Source organism: Protopterus annectens, chromosome 12.part0 (genome assembly GCF_019279795.1).
Source record: "Protopterus annectens isolate FY-2018-M chromosome 12.part0, PAN1.0, whole genome shotgun sequence".
Classification (NCBI taxonomy): domain Eukaryota; kingdom Metazoa; phylum Chordata; order Ceratodontiformes; family Protopteridae; genus Protopterus; species Protopterus annectens.
This window is the reverse complement of record NC_056746.1, coordinates 1,146,278,116-1,146,304,803: the sequence shown is the minus strand read 5'-3', so window position 1 is coordinate 1,146,304,803 and position 26,688 is coordinate 1,146,278,116. Positions and strand designations below refer to the sequence as shown.

General features: G+C 39.1%; 1 protein-coding gene across 1 annotated transcript in view; it reads right to left on the bottom strand.

Annotated features, from left to right (window-relative positions):
• LOC122817037 (transient receptor potential cation channel subfamily C member 4 associated protein) overlaps positions 1 to 25,767 on the bottom strand; it is a gene marked incomplete in the record, with an annotated part of 2,826,501 nt that extends 2,800,734 nt beyond the window's left edge. Inside the window, 1 exon segment of the mRNA XM_044090168.1 lies at positions 25,601 to 25,767. Within this exon segment, the coding sequence (XP_043946103.1) occupies positions 25,601 to 25,744 (144 nt within the window).
• Positions 25,768 to 26,688: the final 921 nt, after the last annotated feature.

Here is a 26,688-nt window from a genome sequence, read left to right as displayed (position 1 = left end):
AAAGAATGAGGTATCAGAGGCACTACAAGCTTCTGGAGAGTAACTCAGCAGATGACAAACTATATCAACTTGGCAAAGACAAGATGAAGAAAAAAAGTCAATGGGATGCTATCAACAATATTTTTACCAGTCAACAGGATATCAAAATCAGATGGCTGGAGAACTTTTAGCACATTCTAAATAAAGAAACCCCCACCAAAGCTGTACTCCCCCAAACACAGCCTACAATGAAAGAGAAAGAGAAAGAAACTATCCTAGAAGTAAAACAGCACTAAGCAAAATAAGTCAGGGAATGCAGCAAGCTTGGATAAAGTCATAGATGATATGGCCAAAATGTTGGGCGAGTTAGGGGGGAAAAATGGGTCTTCAGGGTTCTCACAGTGGAAATGAAAAGATGTATCCAAGATGACTGGAGAATAAGCATTCTAGTGCCAATGTACAATAATAAAGGGGACACTGACAACAGTGGGCAGTACAGCAGTATCAAACTCCTGCCACAGTGCATGAAAGATCTGGAGAGGATGACTAATAAATGAATATGCATGGTAGCAGAAAGATGGAAGGGGAGGGATTCGGATCAGGATGCAACACAACAAAGTCAATGTTTACAGCGAGTCAGATAATGGAGAAGAAGCTGGAAATGAGGAAAGAGTCCATCTGGGCATTCTTAAAGTTGGAGAAAGCATATGACAAGGTCTTAAGAAAGCTGATATGGGCAGACCAATTACGATTTGAAGTCCTGGAAACATTGATATAATTAATGCAAGTTACAGGCAAGGACAAAACATAGATTCAGTGTTCAGACTCACAGAGGGGATCCATGTGGGAGTGGATGTGCTTGATAATTCAGATCTGAGCCCACAGCTCTTTATACTGATGACAGATTAGAGTAGCAAATGAGTTGGAGGGGAAATATCAACAAAGCTACTTATTCCACACAATGTGGCATTACAAGCAGTCTCTGAACAGGAACTTAAATGACAGAGGATGGAATGCAAAACTAAAGGCACAAGGGTTGAAACTGATTACAGAAAAGATAGTGATTAAGGCAGCAAATGAAGTAATTCAGAAGAAGCTGTAAATTGAGAAAAAGGAAAATAACTGAACAGGTTAACATCTTCAAATATCTGTGAAGGGTGGTTGATGAGAAGGAAAGTATGAATGAGAAGGTCAAAACTCAAATTATAGGTGCAGCCATCTGGCACAGTTGTGTAAAGGGACAGTGCATGACAGAAGAACGCAAAAGAACTTCAAAAGTGAGGTGTATATAAAACATGGTTTGACCAGTATTTCTGGTGGTACAAAACCTGGACAGTGAAGACCAAGCAGCTGAGGAAGCCAGAGGTGATGGAGATGAAGTGCACGTGATAGGTGGTAGGATGTACACTGTGGGGCAGACAAAGATATGACAACATAAAAGCAGAAGTTTAAGTAGCTCCAGCTGCAGAACAGATTCCAGTACTTTAGACACATATGCACAAAAGACAAAATTTGGTGAAAAAGATTTTCATTATCTATAGCTCAAAGGGTGTTTATGAAATAATTCAATTTAGATGGCTTAACTTTAGAGTTAGATTAGCACCACCAAATTAGCAGCAGACAACCTACCAAAGTGAATACCTACAAATCGCAGCTGATGCTCTGGCCTGCCCAGTATCCATCTTGATTAACCGATCTCGGTCAGAAAGTTACGTTCCCACACTGTGGAAAGTATCACATATAAATTCCCCTCCACAAAGGCGGACCCTCCACAGAACTAACCAATTACCGCCCCATAGCTATTCTCTCTCCATTTTCCAAAATACTAGAGAGATGCATACACTCTCAGGTCTCAGACTACCTCCTTTCCAATACTCAGCATGGTTTCTGACCAAACCTTAGCACCACCACTGCCTTACTCTCCTTTACTAACACCATTATTCAACATAAAAACAATGTCTCTCTCTCCTCTGCTACTTTCCTAGACCTATCTAAAGCATTTGACATGGTCCCACACAAACAACTTATCTCTGTCCTCAATAACCTATCCATCTCACAATCGGTCACCAACTGGTTTCAGAGTTACCTGTCTGACCGCCAACAATCTGTTGTATGGCAGAATGACATATCTCCCCAATTACCTGTCTCCATAGGGGTTCCCCAAGGATCCATCCTTGGACCCCTACTCTTTGTTTTCACCAATAATCTAGCCTCTGCCACCAAACATAGCACACTCATACAATACGCAGATGACTCAACCATCACCTGCTCAGCCCAATCAATACCCAAACTGCAAAAAGTCACACAGGAAGCCTTTCCCTCTGTTGAAACTTGGTTATCCAATGCCCAATTAATACTCAACCCAAACAAAACTAAACTAAACTACTCATCTTCCAACCCACCAAACATACTCAAAACAACTCTCACTTTAACATCACAGCAAAAGACACCACCACTATATACCCAACTGAACACACCAAATTGCTAGGAGTAGAAATAGACAAACTAAAAATTGATATTCACATATCCATGACCATAAAAAAGTCCACAAAAAACTAGGAGGGTTGTACAGAAATAAGCAACTTCTCACCAAAGTAGCAAAGATTTCAATAGCAAATTCCCACCTCATCTCCACCCTACTTTATGCCTCTCCAATATATACTAACCTAAGGCAATGCAATCTAAACAAGCTAGAGACCTGCTACAACAAAATCGCCAAAGTCGCCACAGGGGCATCCTACCGTAGTCACCACTGTCTCTCACTTGCTGAACTGGGCTGGCTTGAACTCCCTCACCTCCTTCAATGGTATCAACTCTCACTCGCCCACAAACTAGTAAACCATCCACTAAATGTCCCATTCCTCCAGAATCTACTCCAACCCTGTCGCACCACCAGACCACTAAGATCCAGCAACAAAAATCACTTGCAGATCACTAAAGCCAATAACTCTGCTGGTGAAGCACTATTCTCTTGCGCCATAGCCAAATTATGGAACTCCCTCCCACCCACAATTACCTCTGTACCATCATGCACCCACTTCAAAACTTTACTAAATGCACACCTAAAAACATGCTGGCTATGCCCTTGCAACTCCCACTCTAATATCACCCACCCCATCCAACCACTACCTTTCTTTCCACTCTACTACCTACCTTGATTATAGCAAGCTCAGATGCTCATAAGCCTAGTACTTGTACAGCAGGAACTTCTTACTGTAACATTTGTTAATGTCTGTTATGTACTTCACAGATAGATTCTAGTTGTCTACTGATGTACTATGTTCTTAATCTGTAAATATGTTGTAAGTAATTGCTATGTAAATTGTTAAATCGCTACGTAATCCAATGTAACTACTGTCTGTCTGTTTTAACTGTGGAGCCTTTCTCCCCGGGCCTCCGCTGAAAATGGACCTACGTCCAGTCGGACACTCCCGGTCAACAAATATAAATAAATAAAATAGAGGGTGTTTATCCAGATGTCAGGATTCATTACCCTGGGTTATGTCTCTGACAAATTTGAGCTTCTACATACATATAAAATTCTCCTTGCCTCTCAGGATTGTGTTTCTCGTTGGCCTTCTTGGTACCTCTCATCAGGCCTGAGACAAGAAAGAGGTGGACTTTTATCTGGAATTTTTCCCAAGCTTCTCCAGTCAGTCTCAGACTTCTGCAAGAACATTTTTCAGGCTCCTAGGGTTCATGTCTTCTATGATTCATATACTCAGGTTGCACATGTGAAAGATTGTTGATAAGCTCTCGGAGCCAGGCATAAATTCATACATAACATTTAATTACTGGCAGGATCACAAACAAGACCCAAGAAGTCAGGAGTGGTGAAACCACATTCAGCAAACAACTGGTCACCTGTGGAGTACCCCATACCCCAGGACTCCTGTTTGGCATCTACTTCTTTGAAGTCAAGGCTAAAGTTCAAAGCCTCCGGCTCACCAAGTTCACAGATGATTGTAAACTGGGAGCCATTATAAATTTTTCCCAAGACACCTACATCTTGCAAGACGGTTTAACAGACAAATGACTGGTTCCAAGCTATGGCCTTAAAACACATTACAATGCTATTTGGCGTAATTAACTTGGGTTGAGAGTTTCCCATCCATAACACACACCCAAGAGTCAACTCCATATTAAGGGATCCGAGAACATATGCAGACAGCAATCTTACCAACACATAGCTATGATAGCAAGAAAATCAATCTAGGTCACCCAATTTATAGGCAAGACTATGGCATCCAGGTTGTTGACACCCATGCCCTGGCCCAGCAATCAAGGAGCCTCAATCCTCACCACTAACACCAGTGAGGGGCGTCTCATATAGGAGGAAAGGATAACAAATACACACAATAAAGTGCAATTTCCCTTAAGAGCACACAGAGATCACAGTCAGTCCAGGGCTGGTAGCTCCCTTGCTCTCCAGGTCCCTAATAAAACTCCCCACTGGCACAGCTATATGGTCCAGATCTAAGCCTAGCGGGCAAGCTAAAACCTCCAGCACCCTCTCTGTCCAACCAGTGCTTCGTGTCCCAGCCCAAGTAGCTGACACACACACACACACACACACACACACACACACACACACACACTGAGAAGAGTTTATACAACCAAAACACACTCCTTGGAAAGCCTGGCACAGGTTCTCCAGCTGTGCCCCTTTTTCCCCAGACTATATAGTAGTACCAGCTGCCACCACCGACTAATATTTATCAGCTACTCAAAGGCCCTTAAAAGGGTGTCCAATATTATTATCCAATTGGTAGTATAGCCCAGGGCTAAAGCTATTGAAGTGGCTTTGTACAATTTTACCAAAGGCATGCAAGTACTGTAAAAGAGCTTAAATTATCTCTACAAAAACAGCCACAGGTGAAAAGGTTTAAAAATATTTAACAACAAATAAAAACACAGGACAATACTTTTTACTACATCGTGCTAGTTAAGAGTTCAGAGATCACAGATAAATACTTAAATTCAGTAGTACAGTTGTGACATCACAGAAAAAGTCTAATCTTTCTAGTTACTCATTAACTCTGCCTTAAAACAATAGGCAGGATGCCCCACTCTAGACTCGATCTCAGAGTCCTAACATCAAAAGGGTCACAACATGCTTTACTTGGTCAGTAGAGTGCACTGTTACATGTGGAACTGGAAAAAAATGGTTTACATTAATATTTACAGATGACAGAATTATCTCCAAAATTTTATCTGGCTAGGCTGGCAGCCTTCACCCAATCTTCACACAGGTATAAGAATGCTATGCCACCACTTGGCTCAACACTTATCAGGCTTATAGTGTACAATGTCCTCTCTGGCATGTATCTAACCAGACAGCTGCAACAACTGAAACTCCCACAAAGGTGTCTCACCCCAAGAACTCAGGGCATGAATACCCTGTCCTGCACTGTTCACTTAAATACTCTGTCACTGTATTCAGTCTTCTACAGGCGGCTGAGAGGAAATCTTTACCTGTTTGGCAGGGATTCCTCACACTCAGCCATGATGGATGTGTTGTACATATACATATCAAATAGCACAAGAAACAACAGATCCAAATTTGAACTTAGTTTGTGACATAAGCAGAACATGCTGGAGAGACAGATGGGTCCCAAAGGATTTCTATATTATGGAATAGGCTCTCCATTGACGTGAAACAGAGTTCATCCCTGACCCTATTCAAACAAAACTTTGGCAATTGGATGGGAAATCTATTCAGGGCAGTAGTAGAGCCTTTGCACCCTCACAGGTGGATGCATGCATGGGATACCAAACTTTTTCAATTTAAGCCCTGGACCTGTCCAGTAGATCATGCCATTGCTGCAACCACTGATGAGGCTTTGTCCCAGCAGACACTCACACTAGCAAAGCCCCCAGAGATTCATACAGTCAGGCATCCAGTGCCACTGGGCCTTCATGAAGCCTTTTATATTAACCCCCATACCCTACACACATAAGTGCAGTCTTTCTTTTCATTGTTGCAGCGCTCACACATTCCCCTGTGAAAGACCTCCACATTTGTGCTCCCTCCCACACCTGTGCAAATGATGTTAACTGTGTCCTGGCCATTGCCTATGTCTTGATGCACAGTGTGGCCAGCCTTTGCATGGGTAAGCACAGCCTGGTTTTGGGTTTACATAAGTCACTTTTACAGTAGTGTATATGCTTTACTATGAGCCCTGCCCGTTTGCCACTGCCATGGCATACTGCATCTGTCTCCTTGTTGCATGTTCACCCCTTGCTGCAGGCGTTTCTACTCACTATTCATCTGGCTCAGCATCCACTGCCTGGTGTGGTGGTGGATGCTCATCCTACATCTCTGCTTTTACTATGACATTGTGTAACACGTACTGAACAGAATTGTTTGTGCGCCATGTTCATACTGCATGAAACCACCACTTGAATACAAAAGGTGAACTTATGTATTTCTACAAAAAGAGTAATTTGGGGCTACCATTACAAACATGTGTTTACTGTTACACTAATGGTAACCCATACTGCATACAGCAAAATTCACGAGGTGGGTCATGTCTTTGTGGGCAGAAAGCCATCACCATCTTTTTAATCCCTTTATGGAGACATTCACTGTAACCCAAGCCTACTGCTCTTACAAACTACGAAAGTTGCTAGAATAACGGGTTTTTACATTAGCATGAATTTTTTGATGGGTATGAAGATAAACTCAAATAGTTATTTTCTCACTTCAGTCTTTAAAGATTTGTCACGGATTTGACAGAAAAACACAAGTTTATGAAAAACGGACCAAAAATGAGGGAAAAATCTGGACAGTGTGAAAATATGTACAGTCGAGAGTTATGCATGAGTGCAATCTTCTGCTTGCATTGTTGTCAGAACAGAGAGAAAAAAAAAAAAAAAAAAAGAGCAAAATTTTATGCACAGACCTGCATAAAATATATGTATAAAATGTGTGCTGGCAGGATGCAAATGAGTGCGACAGTCTTCCCTGCAGGAAAAAAAGTTATGAATCAGGTGAAAACAGCTTTCGTTGCGACTGTTTTCTGTATGGAGCCCAGCCTGCATTGTGGTCAGAACAGGAAGAAAAAAAAAGGAGCAGAAAAGCTGGAGTATACATAAGAGAGAGAGAGAACAATTTAAGTTACACACAGACCTGCACAGCACAAATTTGGTAGGGGCTAAATACATGTAAAAAAAAAAAAAAAAAAAGTGTGCTGGCAGTTTGCGACAGAGTTGTGTGATCGTCTGCCAAGCAGGAACAGTTACACAACAATAAAATACGTGTGTGTATGTATATACATACCTTGCCCTAACAAAACACTATTGCTATAAGGAAAAGAAAAAAGGCACCAAATCAAGGAAGGTTGTTTCTCTCAACGTGCATGCTTTTCCATTTGCAGCTGCAGTAGGAATAAGAACAGGAAAAAACATGAAAAGTGTTGTAACAGGCAAACAGCGGGTAGTAGCTACTAAAACTATTTTGCATACAAGTAGAAACAGCATAAAAAAGACACTAAGTAGTATGTGGCACTGTGTGAAGCACTCAAATGAGGAGTTTCTTACTCCAGGGTGAACAAAAGTAGAATTGGAATAGAGGTTTGCGCACCTTTTTGAAAGGAACAATGCCGTGGGTGGGACTGTGAGAACCTCGCAAGTGATGTCATAAAAAGGGAGGCAATTAGCTGTGACTGACCGTGTTTGAGTTTCGGTCAGAGGCAGAAATGCCATTTCAGAAACGAGTGTGTCCCTTTAAAAGGTCTTCCACTTTCCCCCACATAAAACATATTACACGGGCATTTCAGTATATAAACAATACCTTCAGTATTACAACAAAACGATTATTTTGGAAAAAACTTTTTGCCGTTAATTTTAGTAAACCTATTCACAATATACTTACAAATGGAACATTTATCACAATTAAAAGTCCCTAACTCCATGGGGAATTGTTTAGCCAATTTATCTCAATTAAGAACAAATTCACTATGTACTAAAATATCTCCCAAATTACAGCCTCTTTTGTAAGAAACACATGGAAACATATAAACCCAAACAGCACCTTGTCTTTATGTAAAATAGGCCAGTAATACAAATCCATAACTTGGTATATTATATGCGGTGACAAAACTATATTTTATCAGTAGCTTCATCATGGGCTCCCTACCATATGTAAAAAACATATCGTTCATCCACAAACCTTGTTCATAAACTTTCCTATTTCCATTTCTAACCTCACATTTACAAAAAAAATTTCCAGGGCCTCTAAAACATTTTCTTCTGTTTATCAGCAGAGGCTATAAAGTATTAAGATCCTCTAAAAGAAAACTTTGTTCCTGATTACACAACCTATCCAATCTAAGAAATTCCCCACTACGCACAGTTAAATGAAATGGGGAGGGTGACAACTACACCCATGTAAAAAAAAAAAAAAAAAAAAAAAATTTCTTTCAGCTCCCTCCCTATGCACTGTAGTCAAAATATTCCCATTATTCATACCAACTAAAACCAAATCAAGAAAATAAGTATGCTCGCCCAATTGTATTCCTTCAAATTTAAAACAAAAACTTATTTTTTTTTAATTTGTTCAACAACATCATTGGCAGCATTCATGTCCCCATAACAAATAAAAGTCAAACCTATATCAAAGGAAATACTTCACTACTTGATTTTTGAAAAAAGTGTGAGGGTATAAATACTCCAGCTCAAAAAGGGCCAGAGTAATATTAGCAAATATGGGGGGCAAAAGAAGCCTCCATGGCTGTTCCCTAAATTTGATGATATAATTCAGAATTAAAATGTAAAAAAATGTTGATGTTGTACATTGGTGTATAGTTTCTTAACTTCCATAACCAACCAAAACGTGTCATTTTTTCACCTAACCTTACGAATTTTATTTAAAAAAAAAATCCTGAGTATCTTCAATACAAGAAGGAATTTTTCAAACTATAGGTACTAAAAATGAATGGAAAAAAAAAAACCAAAACTATAGGGCATCTCTTAAGATTATCTAACCCCTTATGAACATTTGATAGACAATAAAAAGTTGCCAACAGCCTTCAAAACTAAATTTTCTCTCCACATCCATCTTTGAAAAATAACCCTAACATACACCATTTAATAAAACATTTTTCCAAAATCTCATTATTATATCAAAATATTTTCATAAACCAATGCATCATTCAAATGTTTAACACACATATTGGCATATTGCACATGATTTAGTGCCACAATTTTATTCCCCTTATCTGTGGGTTTAATTACCAGCTCCCAATTACCGTTTAAACAATTTAAAGCTTCCCACTGATCCTTAGTAAGATTAATCTCCACAGTACTTTTTTGTTTGTAAAAAATCAACATTTTTTTCAGCAGCATAAGTAAATGCAGTAATAAAACTCAGAATGCCCATATTGTTAAAGGGTGGAATAAACATACAGTTACCAGAAACCATGGCGGTATCTAACAGGCATTAATTTCTTCAGTAACACTTCATTTTACTCATGTACTTCTGATGAATAATTTATCTCCACTATTACTTACATCACTCAAATCCTGTAAAATACATTCGCTTTCACTTAAAAATGCGTTTAAGATGCAGCTTTCTGGCCAGTCTGAAAATTTCACATTTAAAAAGCACACAGCTGAAGAAGAATCATTGGCACAAATTTTAAACCCAAGTTTAAAACAGACTAGCATCAGATAATTCACACAGGGATACGTTAAGGGAAGTAGTCCCAAAGGCTTTAATACCACCTTGGTTTTTTATAGCCCTTATCAGAATGTCCTTCCCCACCATTAAATTGTCCCCAGGTATTCCTACTTCTTTTTCTCTAGTTTGAAGATAACTGTTCGTTGTCACCATCTCTCCGAAACAGTTCATTGGGGGCAGCCGGATTCTGAGCCCTCAGAAGCGGAGGAAAGGCTCCACCTTCACTGTCCAAATAGGTCACTGTGGTAGTTTCATCAGTGAAAGACATCAGAAGTTTTTTTAAAACCTTCCCCAAGTCATGATGACACACTTCTCCTAATTTATTTGTGTTTCCACAGGAACGCTATACCATTCCATAGTCACCATTCCATAGTCACACAAGTCCTGCTTTAATTAACAGAAAAAACGTCAGTCTCATAGGACTTAAACTTTTCATTAATCTCAGCCAACAAGGTATCCAAACGGCTGGAACTAACCTGTTGAAGCAATTCCATACAAAAAAAGTGCCTCATCTTTCAGTTTTTTCTGCTTAAGTTGATCTCGTTCAATAAGAATTTTAAACCACTCAACAGAACACGGATGTGCCGCTGCAATCCACCTCGCTTTAAAATACTGGGCATCCTTGTCAGAGTCAAATGTTATGCTGGGGCTTTTAAAAGCTCTTAAGCCCCTAGGTGTAATATCTAATTCTGAACATATCGAGGCTCATAATATTAAAATATAGGTTAGCCTCTTTAAATAGAAGATTTTCCAACTTACTGCAAATGTCCTGTAATTCCACCGAAACCACTTCAGGCACACCCCACTGTGGAAAAGGGGTTATTTACTCTGCGGTTTCTTTCTTTCCAAATTCTAGCCGAAGCTTTGTCTGGTCTATTAGTCCTATCTTCATTATGAATAATCAACTGTTCAATGGACCATGCCATCCTCTCAAGACATTCCAGGGATATTATCAAATGGATCTGTAGTCATAGAAGCATCACGAAAACCACCAGGTAACACCACCACATCCAACAAGAAAAAGCAATGACCTCAGTAGGGTTTCTTTTATATTTTTGTTAGTGGTAGAATCTGCTTGACATTTTGGGTAGGAAATGTATACATCATGAAAGATGATCTTGTCTCCGCCCCCCCCCCCGAGGTCAGTTAGGTCATCTACTGGCTGTCCAAAGACACATACTTAATGACTGTACTTACATTTAATACCCTTCATATTCAATACAAATAGTCTGAGGCAAGCATACAAGCCTTTTCATAACCTCCCCTGACAAAGCAGGCTTTTGGCCAAAAGCTAGTTCTAGGCCTTCTGTCCACGGACAATGAATTTAAACAGACAACACCAATTCTGACAATTCCTTACTGGACTAGGCAGAGTTTTAATAATTCTTCTGTGCCTGCAGACCACTGCCACAACCATGTCCATTTAGTTCCATTCTTCGCAACAAGCAATCATAGCATGGTCATCTTCCAAGCATTACTAAATGGTAGTTCCTTCATTTTAGATCTTAACCTCACCGGTGGCAGTGTGCATGCTCACAAATGTCATGGGTTGATAAGCCTTCCACTGTGAATACACACACATTCGCAAACACGCACTGTGAAGGCCATTACACGGCCATGGTCTGCCACAGCCAAGCACACTTCTCTAGCCCATTATCCACATGCCAGACATCTTTCTCACATGGGTGTAGACAGTGTACTAGGCAAGTGTGTTTTCCTCCCAGGATGGGCAAGCAGCAGTCAGTTGCTCAACTCCCACACACACTTACTGACTTGTCTCCAGCATAATGTTTCATAATCAGGGTTTCAACATTCTGTGCCTTGCACCAAACTAGTAATGAAAAAATTTGTCCTCCACAGTTCAAAAATTTCTTCTAACCATACTGTTTCACCTTTAATATGACTTCTGGGAAAAGTCCACCCAAATCTGTATGCCTTCAAAACAGACAGCTTGCCTGATCCAGTTCCACTACTAGAAGCTACAGCTAAAAAGATCTTTTACAAATTCAAAATTATGTTACTTTACAACCTGCTGCCCCTTCTTCCAGATTCAAAATTTCCTGGTAACACTAAACTTAAGATGGTCATCATCATATTCCTATTCATCCAGACTTCAGGCATTTAAGGTTTTGTACATTTGAATCATATTACCGGTTCTCTGTCTTACCCTTTGTGGACACTCCTGGTGAAGTGGATAGTCCAAAGTGTAGCTCCAGTTATAGCTCATTGATGGCTATAAGGAATCCAAATCTGTCTGTATTCAGATGGCTTGCTTAACTCTGCAGAGTCTTTCAAAATATCAAGAATCTCGGTCTTGGGTTAGAGCTCTTGCACAAGATGCAACTCCCAAGAGAACATTCAGAAGTCTTTCTTGACTCCCTCATACAGGATTGTGTTCCTGGAATGTCAACTAGATAACTCAGTTCAAACAGCTTTTCTTCCACAAGAAGAATAGATTTTTATTTAAATCTATTTCTAAGGTTTTCTACTCAGACTGTCACTGTAAAGGAATGCCTCAGGATTTTGGGTCTTATGGCATTTGATTCCAATTATACCCTTGGCAAAACTCCACATGAGAAAGATACAGTGGTAACTGAAATCTCTCTGGTCCTGCCATCAACACCCTTTACTTTTCCCAAGTCTCAGTACAGAGGTTTGTATGAACAGAATCACTTGATGTAGATGACAGATATCCTTAAATCAAGGTCTCCTCCTACTTTTTCCCCAAGTCTCAGTACCGAGTTTTGTATGAACAGAATCACTTGATGTAGATGACAGATATCCTTAAATCAAGGTCTCCTCCTACTTTTCCCTCCTCCAAAGCAGTCACCACAGATACATAAGACTTTGCTTGGGGAGTAGTTTCAGGAGAGAAAACTGCAGGGGGTGTGGGACACCAAGGACAAATGCAAGCGCATAAATATCAAGGAGATACTCTATCTTTCGTCCCCAGGACCTCTTCAAGTGGTTACGGATAATACCAGAGTGATGCGATGAAATCAAGAAGCAAGGAGGGCCCAGGTCACACCCCCTCTGCAAGTTAGCCATGTTAGCTTGGGCTATAGCTTCACAGCACAATCTCACTCCACAGGCATCTTACTTCCTGCCAAAACAAAACCGTGTCAGACAAACTAAGCAGGACCAGGGCAGACCCTCAAGAATGGAAACTAGCTCCCAAGGACTTCCAAGATTTGATCAATCTGTGGGAAATTCCTCAGGTAGACCTCTTTGCCGCCTCTATGCGCAATCAACTGTCAAAAGTCTGTTCCAGAACTCCATGCAAGAAGGCCTGGAAGACAGATGCCTTTTCTTTGAACAGGAATGTTCCTGCATGCCTTTCCAACAATATCCAGGATACTCTGAAGATTCAGAAGGAATCCTCCATCATCACTGTAGTGGCTCCCTTCTAGCTCGGGCAATAGTTCTCCCTTCTTTTGGAAATGACCAGAGGCGATTACCGCAACTTTCTTCACAGAATGCATATATTCACACAAGAACAGGGGTGCTTGATACACCCAGACATCAATCACTTTCAACTGACTGCCTAGAGGACAGGGTCTTAATTCCTTTTAGCTACTTGTTTTCTGAGAACTCACAGCAGGTGCTAATGGAGGCAAGAAAGCCCGCTACTAGAAAATCATATTAGCAAATGGGAAAGGTTTTCTAGTTGGTGTCAACAGCATAACCAGCAGCCATGCAGGACTAGTTGTTCGCTGGTTTTACAATATGCTAGTTACCATCCTATGGCCTTTCTTATTCCTCACCAAGGTTCATTTATCAGCCATTTCAGCATATCCATGGATCCTCCTCTTTCAAGACAGTCAGATGTCAGAATGTTCTTGAAAAGGGTTTTACAAAAGAGGCCTCCAAGTAAACTAGTGGCCCCTCCTAGGGATCTTAAATTTTGTGTTAGAGAAACTAACGCAGCATTTGAGCCAACTAATTGGACTGACTTGAGGTTGGTTCTTAACATGGGACAGTCTTAACGATTCCTTTGATCTCTGCAAGAACAGTATCAGAGTTAAACTGTGTTCTATAATATCTGTTAACTGTGTTGTATGATTTACATTTTATGCATTTGCATTTCCTTTTCCTTACTGTATGAATATTATACATGTATTATACCTTTAAAATGATGTAACCCTTATTGTATTGCTTATGGAGCTTTTCTCCCCGGGCCTCTACTGAATATGGGCACTTTCAGGCCCAGTGGACTTCCCCGGTAATCAAACTGAAAATAAAATAAGAGAGTTGCAAGCTCTTATGGTGAGTCAACCCTACCTCATTTTCCACAAGGACAGAGTTCCTTTAAGAAATAATCCTTCTTTTATGCCTAAAGCTGTAACAGAGAGTTTACTTTAAGCCAACATTTTCATCTCCTCATTTTCTTTTCTGAACCTAAAAAATGAGGGAGAAAGAATACTCCATACCTTGGGACGCCCACAGACGACTCCAGTACTACCCTGACAGAACTAAATCTTTCATATTATCAGATCAATTGTTCATTTCTTGTGAAGTTAAGAAGGGACAACCAACCAGTCTCAAAACATACCTTTTCTAAATGTATTTATTTGACATTTAACAGGGTTAGTCTGACTGGGCAAGAAACCCTTTTTCAGTAGAGACCCAATGAGAAAAGCTCCAGTACATAAAAACAAACAAACAAAACATATACAAATATAGAGTGTAACAATTAGTAATAATGAACTCGTATAGAATAACAGTAAAATAGACTTCTAAACAAAAGCTTAGTTACATACACAGAATAAGGAGTGCAGTTAACAATATAGCAATAACCCACACCTGGGTGTGGGTAATGCTGGATTTACCCAAGGTTGGTGTGGTCACGTGTGTGAAGCCCGAGTGGCCAAACAAAGACCACTGTGGGTAAATCCAGTATTACCCAAACCCAGAAGTGGGTTATTGCTATTATATAATGACATTATTTAAGAAAAAAAATTATTATTTTTCTTAAATAATGGCATTGTATAATGCCTCCTTGCTGCCCTTTCGCAGCTGTCTGGTATTCTGCTGTAGTTCTGATGTACTGCACATGTGTATGCTTATGCAGTACTTCAGAGCTGTGGGCAAAAGCAACGGAGAAAGCAAGATCTTCGTTGCTTTTTACAAAGTGTCTCGCTGTGTTAAGAGAGTTTAACATAGCAAGACAGCTTTAAAAAAGCAACGGAGAATCTATGTTGCTTTTTTAAATCTGTCTCACTATGTTAAACCCATTTAACATAGCGAGACACCTTTAAAAAAAGCAACAGAGATAGGAAGATCTCAGTTACTTTTTTTTAAAAGCTGTCTCGCTATGTTAAACTCCTTTAACATAGCGAGACAGTGTCTAAACAGCAACAGAGATCTTGCGTTCTCCGTTGCTGTAAAAAAAAAGTGTTATACTAATGGAAAAAGTCCGGGTGACTCTACCTTTTTCCATTACTATAACTCTGATTTACAACGTGCACGCTGACCAATCAGCGTGCACGTTTTGGAATATTAATGGGGGGGGGGGGTCGTTTTATAACTGGCAATTAACAGGATTGAAATATGAAATGATTTATCATTTGACAATGAGCAGTTTTTTTTAATACATTTATGCAGATTATTAGTAAGAAGAAAGAAAGAGATACTGGGGCATAGTTACCATAACATAGTATTAACAGAGATAAAGGAGAAAAGAGAAGAGGAGGAGATAGGCCAGATTGGAGTGGAGCGTGGGCAAGACCATGATTTGAGCATGTAATCTTAACATTTTTTTTTTAAACGGAAATTGGTAGTGGTAGCTCTTAGGTCTGGGGGAGTTTATTCCGGGTGACAGCAACTGAATGACTATACAGAAGTTTGCCAATTTGTCTCTTGGGCTTAGAGATTTCCAGAAGATGTTGGTCTGCACTATGCAACATTTAGGAGCACAGGGAGAGAGAGCAGGGCAGAGGGAGGAATTAGATAGAATACAGTGCGTGAGGTAGAGTTGAGTTGCTAAATGGTTCTCTAGGCTATTACCTTTTGCTATACTCGACATGGTAAATTTATTCCAAGCAGGGTCAAAGACTTTGGTTTCTTCAATGGCTTTTTGGAAAGTGCCAGATTCTAGAAAGTACACAACAGGCTGCTACTTGGCCCTCTGTACATAATTTTACAAGCAGGATTCCTTCACCAGGTCTAGATCATGCTTTGTTAGGACCATTCTCCAGGGGCTCTTGGACCCCTCTTCAACCTCTCAAAATACAATTAGCTATGGTAGTACCCATACAGCCAAGGCTACTGCAGCAATGATCAATACAAAGAATATTGTACAGTCGTGCAAGCTGGAACTCACTACAGTAGCTGCTCAAATGATCACTACTGCAATACCTGCTCCTTACACACACACACACACACACACACACACACACACACACACACACACACACTCTTTAATGCCACAGTGAAATGTTTTTTTTTTTTTATTCTTCACCTTTCAGGGCTCAGCCTCCCTCTCTCTGCTGGCAGGAAAGTTCCGAAAGGCTTGGCACCCAAACTCATCTTTTAGTCAGCTCAGCTTGACAGTTTGGGACATGAAGGTGTCCTGAGGCTTTGGAAGCTAGACAGATGTTATGTTCTTGGCAGGATATAACCTATGTAGCAATGACTACTGCAGCAGTGATCATTCAAACATCTACTATTAAGGCAAGTTCAGCTTACACAACTGTACTTTCTAACTTGCAGATCAGTGTTTGTGTACAATACTATTGAATGCTGACATCTATATAAATTAGATCACAGCACAATTTTTCACTTATAAAATTATATTGTAATAAAGCATGATACAGGTGGTTATAGATCCATTTTCAACATATACATGCTGAAGATGAAGTCCCAATCATTCCATTAATTCAAAGTAACATGAAAATGGACTTGTACGCCTGTAAGCTTCTAAGGGAAAAGGAAAATAGGACAAACCCAAAGATTTGAGACATACAGTCAATCTATCTTGAGCAATCTCTGCACACCTAAATGCCCAGTGAACAACAGCTAATGTGCCTGAAGTTATGGCCCAACTGTTCAAGTCATTACTAATTCCTTTTCTTCCCTGCACTTTGGGTCTACGTTACATAGTAGTTATTTTTCAAAACGGCCCAATTTAAATTCGGTATCTGAACTTGCCTTGCTGTTACGACAATTTATCATGTTGTGGAGCCAAACATTTTTTATCTATAATTTGTTGTGTAGAATAACCTTTAGAATCTGCATACAGTTTATTTGGATGTTTTTACTCCTACCACAGCTTAAGATTTATAAAACTTTTCTTCAGATTTTTATTAAGATACTGAGGAAAACAGGAAACCACTATATAGATAGTCTTGTGTTCGGTCTGTCTACCTTAAGGTTTTCAAAAAGTCATAGTTCAACTTCTTTTCCATTTCATCTCTCACCTTAAAGTTTCTTCTTGTAGAAATGTATCCTCCATACTTTGTGTGTCTAGATTTAGATGTTAAACTGACTTTTTACATTCACACAATTTCGCTCAAAACTTGCCACACATTTCTTCTAGTTTTTTTCCACGTCACTTATTACTACTATTAGTTTTACATAGTGACTGTTTTGTTTCCATACAGGTCAGTTATTAAATCAGTGTATTGGTTTAGATTTCAGTTTGACAGAATTGTCTAGCAGCAATTTAACCTTTATAGCCACATAGTTACTGCACATCAATGGCAGCAAAAATTGGCAAGAACTAACAAGTCATTTCCTTAGGAACACAATGTCTAGCATGGTCCTCTCCCTTGGTAGGCCTTTTCACAGACTAAAGCAATTGCTGTTCTTTGAACACACATTGTAAACAAAATTTCCTAACGTTGTTGAATCAATATTGTTTCAATCTGTTTCAAGTAATTTAAGTACCCAGCCAGTATTATTTCTCCACTGTGTGTTTCATGCATGAAATATATGAACTCCTCTAGGTCATTAGTACTTGACTTCGGTGGTCTATGCACTCTCAACAACTGCTACATGTTTCAAGGTTATCTTTGTCAATTACGCAATCTTCAGTACTCCTATCTTCATTGAACATGTAACAACCACAGGTCTTGGTCTTTAAAATCACAACCATAACACGCACTCGAGACATGGAAGAGCTCTCCGATCTTGTAGCCCAGGCAGGTATGACCCTAGCCCTGAGCAGCATTCTGCCATCACCCAGAATGATGCCGCAGTACAAGGACAAAATGATTGACTTCAACAATTGGCTAAGCTTCTGGTGCCATTCTAAAGGGATCCAGTATCTGTCTGCCTGGGATGACATGGTTGACAGACCACAATGCTTTGCTAGAGATGGCCTGCACTTGTCACCCCTGGGATTCCGGATACTGGCCAAGGCTCTTGCCGCCCCTATATAGTGCCGTTTTAAGGCAAGGTTCAAAATGACAAATTCACCACCGTAACAGAAGAGGCAAGCAAAAACTGAGGGTGATGCTATTCAATGCTAGAAGTCTAAATCTCAAAATGCACTCACTCGAGGCACTCCTTAAAATGGAGAACATTGATATCTGTACAGTGACAGAAACCTGATTCAAGGTTCCAGCAGAGCACCCCTGCACTACCAAGCTATAACTCATACCACACTTTTCAGCCATGTAACCTGGATCGGAACACCAAAGGCGGAGGTATGTCCATATTCATTAAGGATATCCACACCTCCAGGCTACTTGCTCAGCATAATGCAGCCGAGGTTATCCAAGTGCAACTAACTCTGGGCAAAACTGCAATCCAAATTGTAGCTCGCTACAGATCACCCACCATGCCCCAGGATTCCCACTCCTCTTTTCCTGATGTACTGGAAAATATTAGGGTTCAACCAAACACTTAATAATGGGCGATTTCAACTACCCCACCATTAACTGGGAAAACTACTCTTGTACCAACTCCTTCACTCAACGCTTTCTGGAATTCATAAACTCCAATGCCCTGGATCAACTTATCCACACCCCCACCAGGGGCAACAATATCCTAGATCTGGTCATTACCAACATGAGTGACCAGTGTTCCACACCTGAAGTCAATGCATCATTGGTCCGATCAGACCATAAGCTAATTACTCTAGATATCCACATCCTGCTCCCATTACCCCCAAAATCTTTTCATTCACACTGGCCTGACTCTCCTTTCTATATGGGAATTGTTAAGAATATGTTCAACACAAACATATAAGCTATAATGTCTGAGAGATCCGTTAAGTTCCTAACAGATGAAATCATTTGTACCAACACGAGTAAAACAGCTCTGCACTTCCTTACATTAAGGTATTTTTGCTCCTGGCAAGCAGAACACTGATGTTCATCATCTTCCCTGCACACACATCAGTTTCTCTAATAATTGAATCCCCAATTACAAGTATATAGTTTCCGACCAGATCTGAACAATTTCCAACTTTTAATTCAACAAAATCTGCTAGAACAATAACAGGAATGATAATCACCATTTGTCTTATTAAATCCACTGTTTTCATTGCTTATTATTACATTTGCAAGCATACAATTCCCCTCCAACTGACTTTGTATTCCACAGCTTTAGCCATGTTGTCAACTTCAGTCTGTCCACTTTTTTTCTTACAGTAATATTATTGAATTCTTCCAACTTTATTTTTGATTTCTCTGTCTGTTTCTGTTGGAAAACTCTTCTTTAGAGAGAAAGTTTTCTGGACTGTTCAGTTTTATTATTCTCTGTAATCTATGTGTTACATAAAGCAGGGTCCTCTTAATGATAAAATTATATTTGCGTTATAAGCCACCTTTCTTATTTGTAGTAAACTTTCTTTTTCGTCACGCTCTGAACAGTCAGACTGCAGAATGCTTGTATCCTGAATCCCAAAGCTCTCATAAGTAGTATCATGTTTAATAGGGGTTGAGTGAACTTTACTGACAACAGACACTTCTTTTCACAAGTGTGCGCTATTTGCACTTTGCCTAAAATTGTTTACCTTATCAGCCCAGTCATTAATATATGTAAACTATTTTTAAAGCCGAGCTAATTACACAAGTGCAATCAGCAAGTCTAGACTTACTACAAATAATGGCAAGCAAATCAACCCCCTTATAACATGAGGAACACAAGTCACCAGTGTTACATTTAAATATACATATAATTTTAGTACACTATACAAGACACTTGTGCTTTAGCAAATTATTAATAGCACAGTTAAGAAATCCATGTTTAAGCCACAAACAAAGAATTCTAAAAGAAAATACTCAAAAATCAGTTAACAGAAAATTCAAAGAAATTTTAAGTCAACTTATCAGAAAAATCTCACAAACATGCAACTAAACATCAAATTAGGAACACTAAAGACATTATTTTGTCCATTATCGATCAGAGACTAATGAAACTGTAGCTAACTTCACACACTTAGGATTCACCAAGGGCTATGCCACCTCTCTGAAACCACATACCTTCAAAGGGGAAAACCAGTACAGACCAAAATGACACCAATGTCACATTTCCAGCCACAAGCTGACAATCGCATGGCACCAATAACTAACTTTTCTTCACTACAATTTTACTGTACATTTTCTCTTAGCCAAATTCTAAACACACCGCAGCCTACTAATGTATTTAAGGCCTGCCCCCATCTCATCCAAGCACAAGCAAAAGGAAAATGTGCCTCACTTATCACCCAATCTTACGTCACTGTTAATACTCTTTTGGTATACTTTCATATTTATTCATCCTTTCATACCCCAATTGTCCTCTTCCTGCTGTTTCTTGGCTATTGTCATCCAACCCACCTCCACTAATCAGTTTATCGCACTGTCCTTACTATTATCAGGATTTGGTAGCACCAGTCAAACGTTTTTTTTTTTTTTCAGTCTGCATTGCATTAAACATTTCCTCCAGCAGGACTGTTCCTTTGCTTTAATGCCCAGTTTCCTTACCTACTACTCTTCTCCTCTGTTTTCATTCCCTTACAGAAATTCTCTACTGCTTAAATATTATACTAAGATTTTATATATATATATATATATATATATATATATATATATATATATATATATATATATATACACACACACACACACACATATATACATACACACACCAGCCAAGCCACCAGCTTTAGTGCTCATTAATAAAGGATCACAAACATACACCCAGCATAAAAAAAGGAAACTGCTAGCATTAGTTTGACACTTGCTTTTTATATATTTTTTCTTCCCCAAAGAGCTCCAATAAATCACTATAATTTGAGTGAGCTGAGATGAGTTAAGCGAATATAGCTCCCATAATACCATAATAATTTTGTAGCACTGCAAATTATGTCTAAGAAAATACAAGCGGGAATACAATGCCTTTAAAGTCACTAATGTTACTATACTTAAGACTACAGAAATTCTAAGCTATACTGAAAAATGGGAGTAAAGCAGCCCATTCCTCCAACTATATGCATGCCTACACAAGTTATAAACTAAACTTTCAAACAGCCAACCAGTGGCGTCCCACAGGAAGCTGTAACTGAGTGTTCAGCTACAAAAGAAAATTGCGTTTTTTTACGGTTCTGACACCCAAATTTTCAGTTATGTCTACAAAAGACACAGAGGTTCTCCACAACAGATTACAGGAATACACAAGAAAGGTCTCAGAAAATGTTTCTTATTAGGCTTAAGTCACCTTTGCCTTCCTAGACCACAATGCATCTCAAAACATAACCACTAACAGTTACAACACTGCATCAGGAAACCTGTAGTGCAAATCATTAACAATAAAAATATGAAAGAATTAAAGTAAATTCTATATTTAGAAAGGCTGGAACTGTTACGTCCATGGTCTTACTGGAAAATTTCCAAATTTAATGCAAGCATTTTGGACATTACATAATGAAATGGGTATATTTTAAATTATATGCAGGAAACAGTTTCCAAAGAAAGCAAGACACTGCAGGTAAGAAGGCTGCATCCATTAGGGCCGAAGCCCAAAGACATTCATACATTTATATTGTCAACCTTGCTGTCTGTTGGTATTAGGTGCGACAACCATTACTGTGTGCACATATTTTATTTCTGAATAATGATACTGACAGGCTTGGTCTGATATTTAAAAGAAAGGTTATTTCACATCCTCAGGAGAGTATTTGTGCTACCTTTTTATTGTTAATGTTTTGTACTACAAGTTTCCTGATCTGATGCAACTGCCAGTGGATTTGTTCTAAGATATACAGCATTAGAGATAATGAAATTTACTTTAAGCACCCCACATCAAGTTAGTGCTGGTTCGGGTTAACAGTTTATAAATGACAGAAATGTATATTTACAGTAGAAATTACAGATTAACAGTATGTAAATAAACAGGCTTTTACAACTATAACTTCAAATATATACTTAACTGATAAAATAGTACACTGCCTGTCCATAGCATAAAAATAAATAGTCATATTTAAGAACTCTGCTTACATGCAAAGCAGCTGAATTACCCATGCAAGCGCTTACCACTTCCATTGCACAAAACATTTGCATACATTACAAAACCACCAAGACCAGTAAGTGCACCCAACCCAGTGCAGAAAATGTAAACACCACAAGTATGATACAAATTGTCCCAGTTACACACAATGTGCAGCAACAGACTTTTGGTAGCAGGTGTGCACCTGATGGATGTTGTGCAATAATTTACTCCTTTAGCAAGTTGGTATGGGACAACAGTAGCCCACAAAGTAACAGGAAACAGTCAAGAAGGGCAGGATAATAAACATCAGGTGCATTATTGGGCAAAAGAATACACGCCAGGTGCATAGTTTTTTTTTTTTTTTTATGTTAACATTTGTTTAACAATGCAACAGAATACTGCCATTTTAAAAACATAATTTGTTTGGTTGTTTAATAACATACTAGAAAAGCAATTGAAACATTAATTCAGTCCTTTATTAGTCATAATTGTCAGTGTAAAGGTAGGGAGCTTCATAGAACTGGCAAAAGGCATTCCTGTCAGGAAAGCAGGGGCTTGTATGTCACTAAAGATCATGTGGAGGTGCCTAAAATAAACATTGCCGTCTAACCCCATTCACCAAACTACTCCAAAATGTCAACTCTCTCAAAATGCATTATAAACAATACCAGTCTCACAAGTACAACTTTAAAAGGCTGAAGTAACTAATACAGTTCACAAAAGTCCTTAACTTTTACAAAAAATGTGGCCAAATGGTGACAAAGGTGTACATTTATTTACTTATTAATTTTACGTTTACTGGGAGTGTCCAACTGGGCCAAAAGCCCGTTTTCAGCAGACGCCCAGGAGAAAAGCTTCATTACATAACAGCTTTAAACCACATACACAAAACACACACACAAGTCACTTATATAAAATCCCTTATGCTAACAGTTATACAGAATGAAAATAGAAAAATATATATAAAGTCTAGTAAATTTAACATGCGAGGTAAAGAAAGTATGAAAGTAGAAGTGTTATACATATTAATCTATTTCATGCTGTAGATTTCCAGTAAACTTGTAACCAAATGTGCTGAGGAAAGTATAAAATGAGATACAACAATGGTAATTTGATATTTTATGGTATGCTTTGTACATGACAGCAAAAGTGCAAAACTCACCCAGACTATACAACAGAAATGATGAAGAAAAGCTTAACAAGCACTTCCCACAAAAACATCACTTAATACTGAATTCCACTACTGCCCTAACCTCAAGATATGCAAGCCTGAAGAGATACTAGACAAAGATCAAGGAGCACCAATTCCAGACAAAAAAAAATAAGACAAAATAATAACTATGACATACACTGACACAATCCTTCCACATGACCGTGCATAAATCAGAAAATTGCTTGACCAAAGTATAACGTAGTAATAAAGGAAACAAGCTAAAAATGGAAGAGACACTTACTTTCATTATGACTCCTCCAAGCAACAAACAGTTCACACTTAACATTACTCTCAAATGGAAATCTGCAACTGGATGCTCGACTTCTTGATCGAAGACCACAGAAGACACATGCTGGTAACAACACATCAGGTATCATTACACTCAACATTGGGGTGCTATAAGGGTGTGTACTTAATCCTCTACTATTCACCATCCTTACCCACGACTGCTGTGCGAAATTTCCTAATAACCATATCATCAAATATCACAGTAGTAGGTCTCATAAAGGGATGATGACATTGACGAGAGGGAATACAGGAACAAAGTCAGCTCTCTGATCAAATGGTGCAAAAATAACAACTAGGATCTGAATGTCAACAAAACTAAAAAAAAAAAATTCATTGACTTCAGAAAAAAGCCAGCTATTCAGTCTTCACTTGAGATCAACGGTGAGGTGGTAGAGGGAGTTCAATCTACAAAGTCCCTGGGCGTAAACATCTCAGAGGACCTCTCCTGGTCCACAAACACTGGCCAGTTAATTAAAAAAAATCTCACCAACGCCTGCACTTTGAGAAGGATCAAAAGAGCAAAACTTCCTCTGAATGCTCTATCCACTTTCTACACAGGAGCTACTGAATGTATTCTCACCTGCAGCTTTACTGTGTGGTTCGGAAACAGTACTACACAGAGAGGAAGAAGCTTCAGGGAGTAGTGAAGATTACAAAGAAGATAATGGGCACAAATCTTCCAACCACGCAAGAACTTCTGACAAGAAGAAGAACTCGGAGGGCATACAAAATACTTGAGACATAACATCCAGCATTTGGGTGGTTTGCTAGATTCACCTGACAAGAGGTACCACAGCATCCATTGTAGAACCTCCAAGCTCTGGAAAAGTTTCTATCAAACAGTTATAAGGCTCATAAACCTCTGACATTTTTTGTTTTATTTATTTATTTGCAGTCTTTTTGCCAGGATGGTCCACTGGACCACGAGGGACCCGTTTTTCAATGGGGGTACTTTGGAGAAAAGCTCCAAAAAGTACAGATCAGTATACAAGGTTACACAATGACAAATATACAACTATAAAAATACACAGTTACAAAAACTGGCATTTGCAAGAGCAAATTAATCTGATGCACTAAAAAGAATTACCGTCAACTTGGATGGATCCTATCTTCAAACGTGATCTCACTAGTAATATTTTGAAAGTTATATGTTATTTACTTCACTATAGTCAATATATTCTTACAGAAGTGCAATATCTTTCTCTTAAGAATGCAATTGCAATAATTCCTCATGTGCAATATTAAACTGCATTTTTTCCTCTTTTTCTGCGTGTTTAGGTTTATGTGTGTGGGTAGTTTATCTGACAAGAAATGGGCTAGAAGTAGTATTTTATTAGTCACTACAATAGCTGTGTATATGTCATGTCTTATTCTTTTTTATACATAAATTGCCTCTGTACTCTGATGATGAGCTGATAACCGAAATTTCATTTAGGTTGCACTTGTTCCCTAATGACAATAAAGTTTTCTTTCTTCTTTCCTTTGTCAATAGCAAAAACATGATTTTCAGTGGTCCAATCACTTATGCAAAAGCAACTATCATAAACAATAACTAAAACATTGCTTACTTTGCTCTGGAAGTTTCAGTATGTATACAGTCGAAGCAGTGGGATATAAAAGTTTGAAAAAACTAAAGCTATAATTGCATCAATCACTTCCAACGCCTGGCATTTCGGAAAATACCATATCTGCAACAGAAATGTGTTTATAGCACTGAAGAACCTGTCCCCCTCTCAGGACTGTGTATGCTGCAATAACTTAACACAAAATAAACAAAAAGATACATAATCATATGTTTTCGACAGCTATCTGCCCTAAATGTCTGCATTCACTACAAGCAGGGAACTTGGAAGATATCCTTAAGTACATAACGTAACTGGCTGGTCATTTTAGACATACTACTTGCCCAGTGAGTCCACTGCTCGCTGGCCAGCCCTGACAGATTTGGTAACTAAAGGGCCCGGATATAGATGGCCTGTACCCACTAACACTGCTGTTCCTCACTTTACACAGCAACATACCTGTGCTCCCCGTGTAAGCCCACAGCCAGTAATTCGGCTCCGTCCAATACGTGATACGATGTTCCGGGAACCGTTCCGACGGCCTCTGCCATTCCGAAGAAACCAATCTTCAGACACCGCCGCCATATCGGTCCGCCCCAACATGCAAACAGGAAGTGACTACTCAAAATAAATCACCATTGAGAAAAGAAAAAATCGTAGATCGCCTCCTACTCGCTTATGATGCTAACTTCCGGCTTATGACCTACTATTGGTGTGGCCCCAGGAAAAAATGATTTAGTAGCTTCAGAGGTGGGATCTCTCAACTTGTTTACTCAAGAATTCTGGATAAAGCCTAAAATAGTAGGAGCTTGCACCTCCCAAGTGTCAGTGACTTTTATCTCATTTGTTTTGCTCCGTTCTTCAAAAATTGTTCAAAATTTTCAGGTAAATCACTGGAGTTTTTGGTTACTCGAAAACAGTTGTTATAGTTTCTTACTTCTTGTTATTGTCCGGACTTCAGAAGAGAAGTGTTGATGCAAAACATTTTGATGTATTAATATTTTGGGTGAATTAGGATATTACCTTACAAATGTCACTGAATCACTGCCATCCCCAATAGAACCAAGACGCTCTCCTCCAAAAAAGGGAAGCCAATCTGGTGGTCCCTTGTCATAAACAAACTTTACAACAAAGGGAAGAAACTGTTGCAGAAAAGAGGAAAATCCCAGGATGCAAAAAAACTCCCTTACCAGCCTCGGTAAGAAGTTGAGATCCCTCATAAAATCCTCCAAAGCTAGTTACGAAAATAAAATTTCCAAAGACAACCACAAGGCATTCTATAACTATGTCAAGAACCTAAATGGCAGTGCTCAGATCTGCTCTGAGCTACAACAGAATGGCATTATATATACTGATCCCAAGGATATTGCCAATATCCTGGCAGATCGATTCAGTGCAAACTTCATCCCCTAAAGGGCCCATCTCAATACCGAAAGATTGCCAAATTCCGGTAATAACGGCCACACAGGTAAAAAACGCACTCTCCAAAGCTAAGAATACAGCATCCATGGGACCAGACGACATCCCAGGCTGTGTACTACATGAAC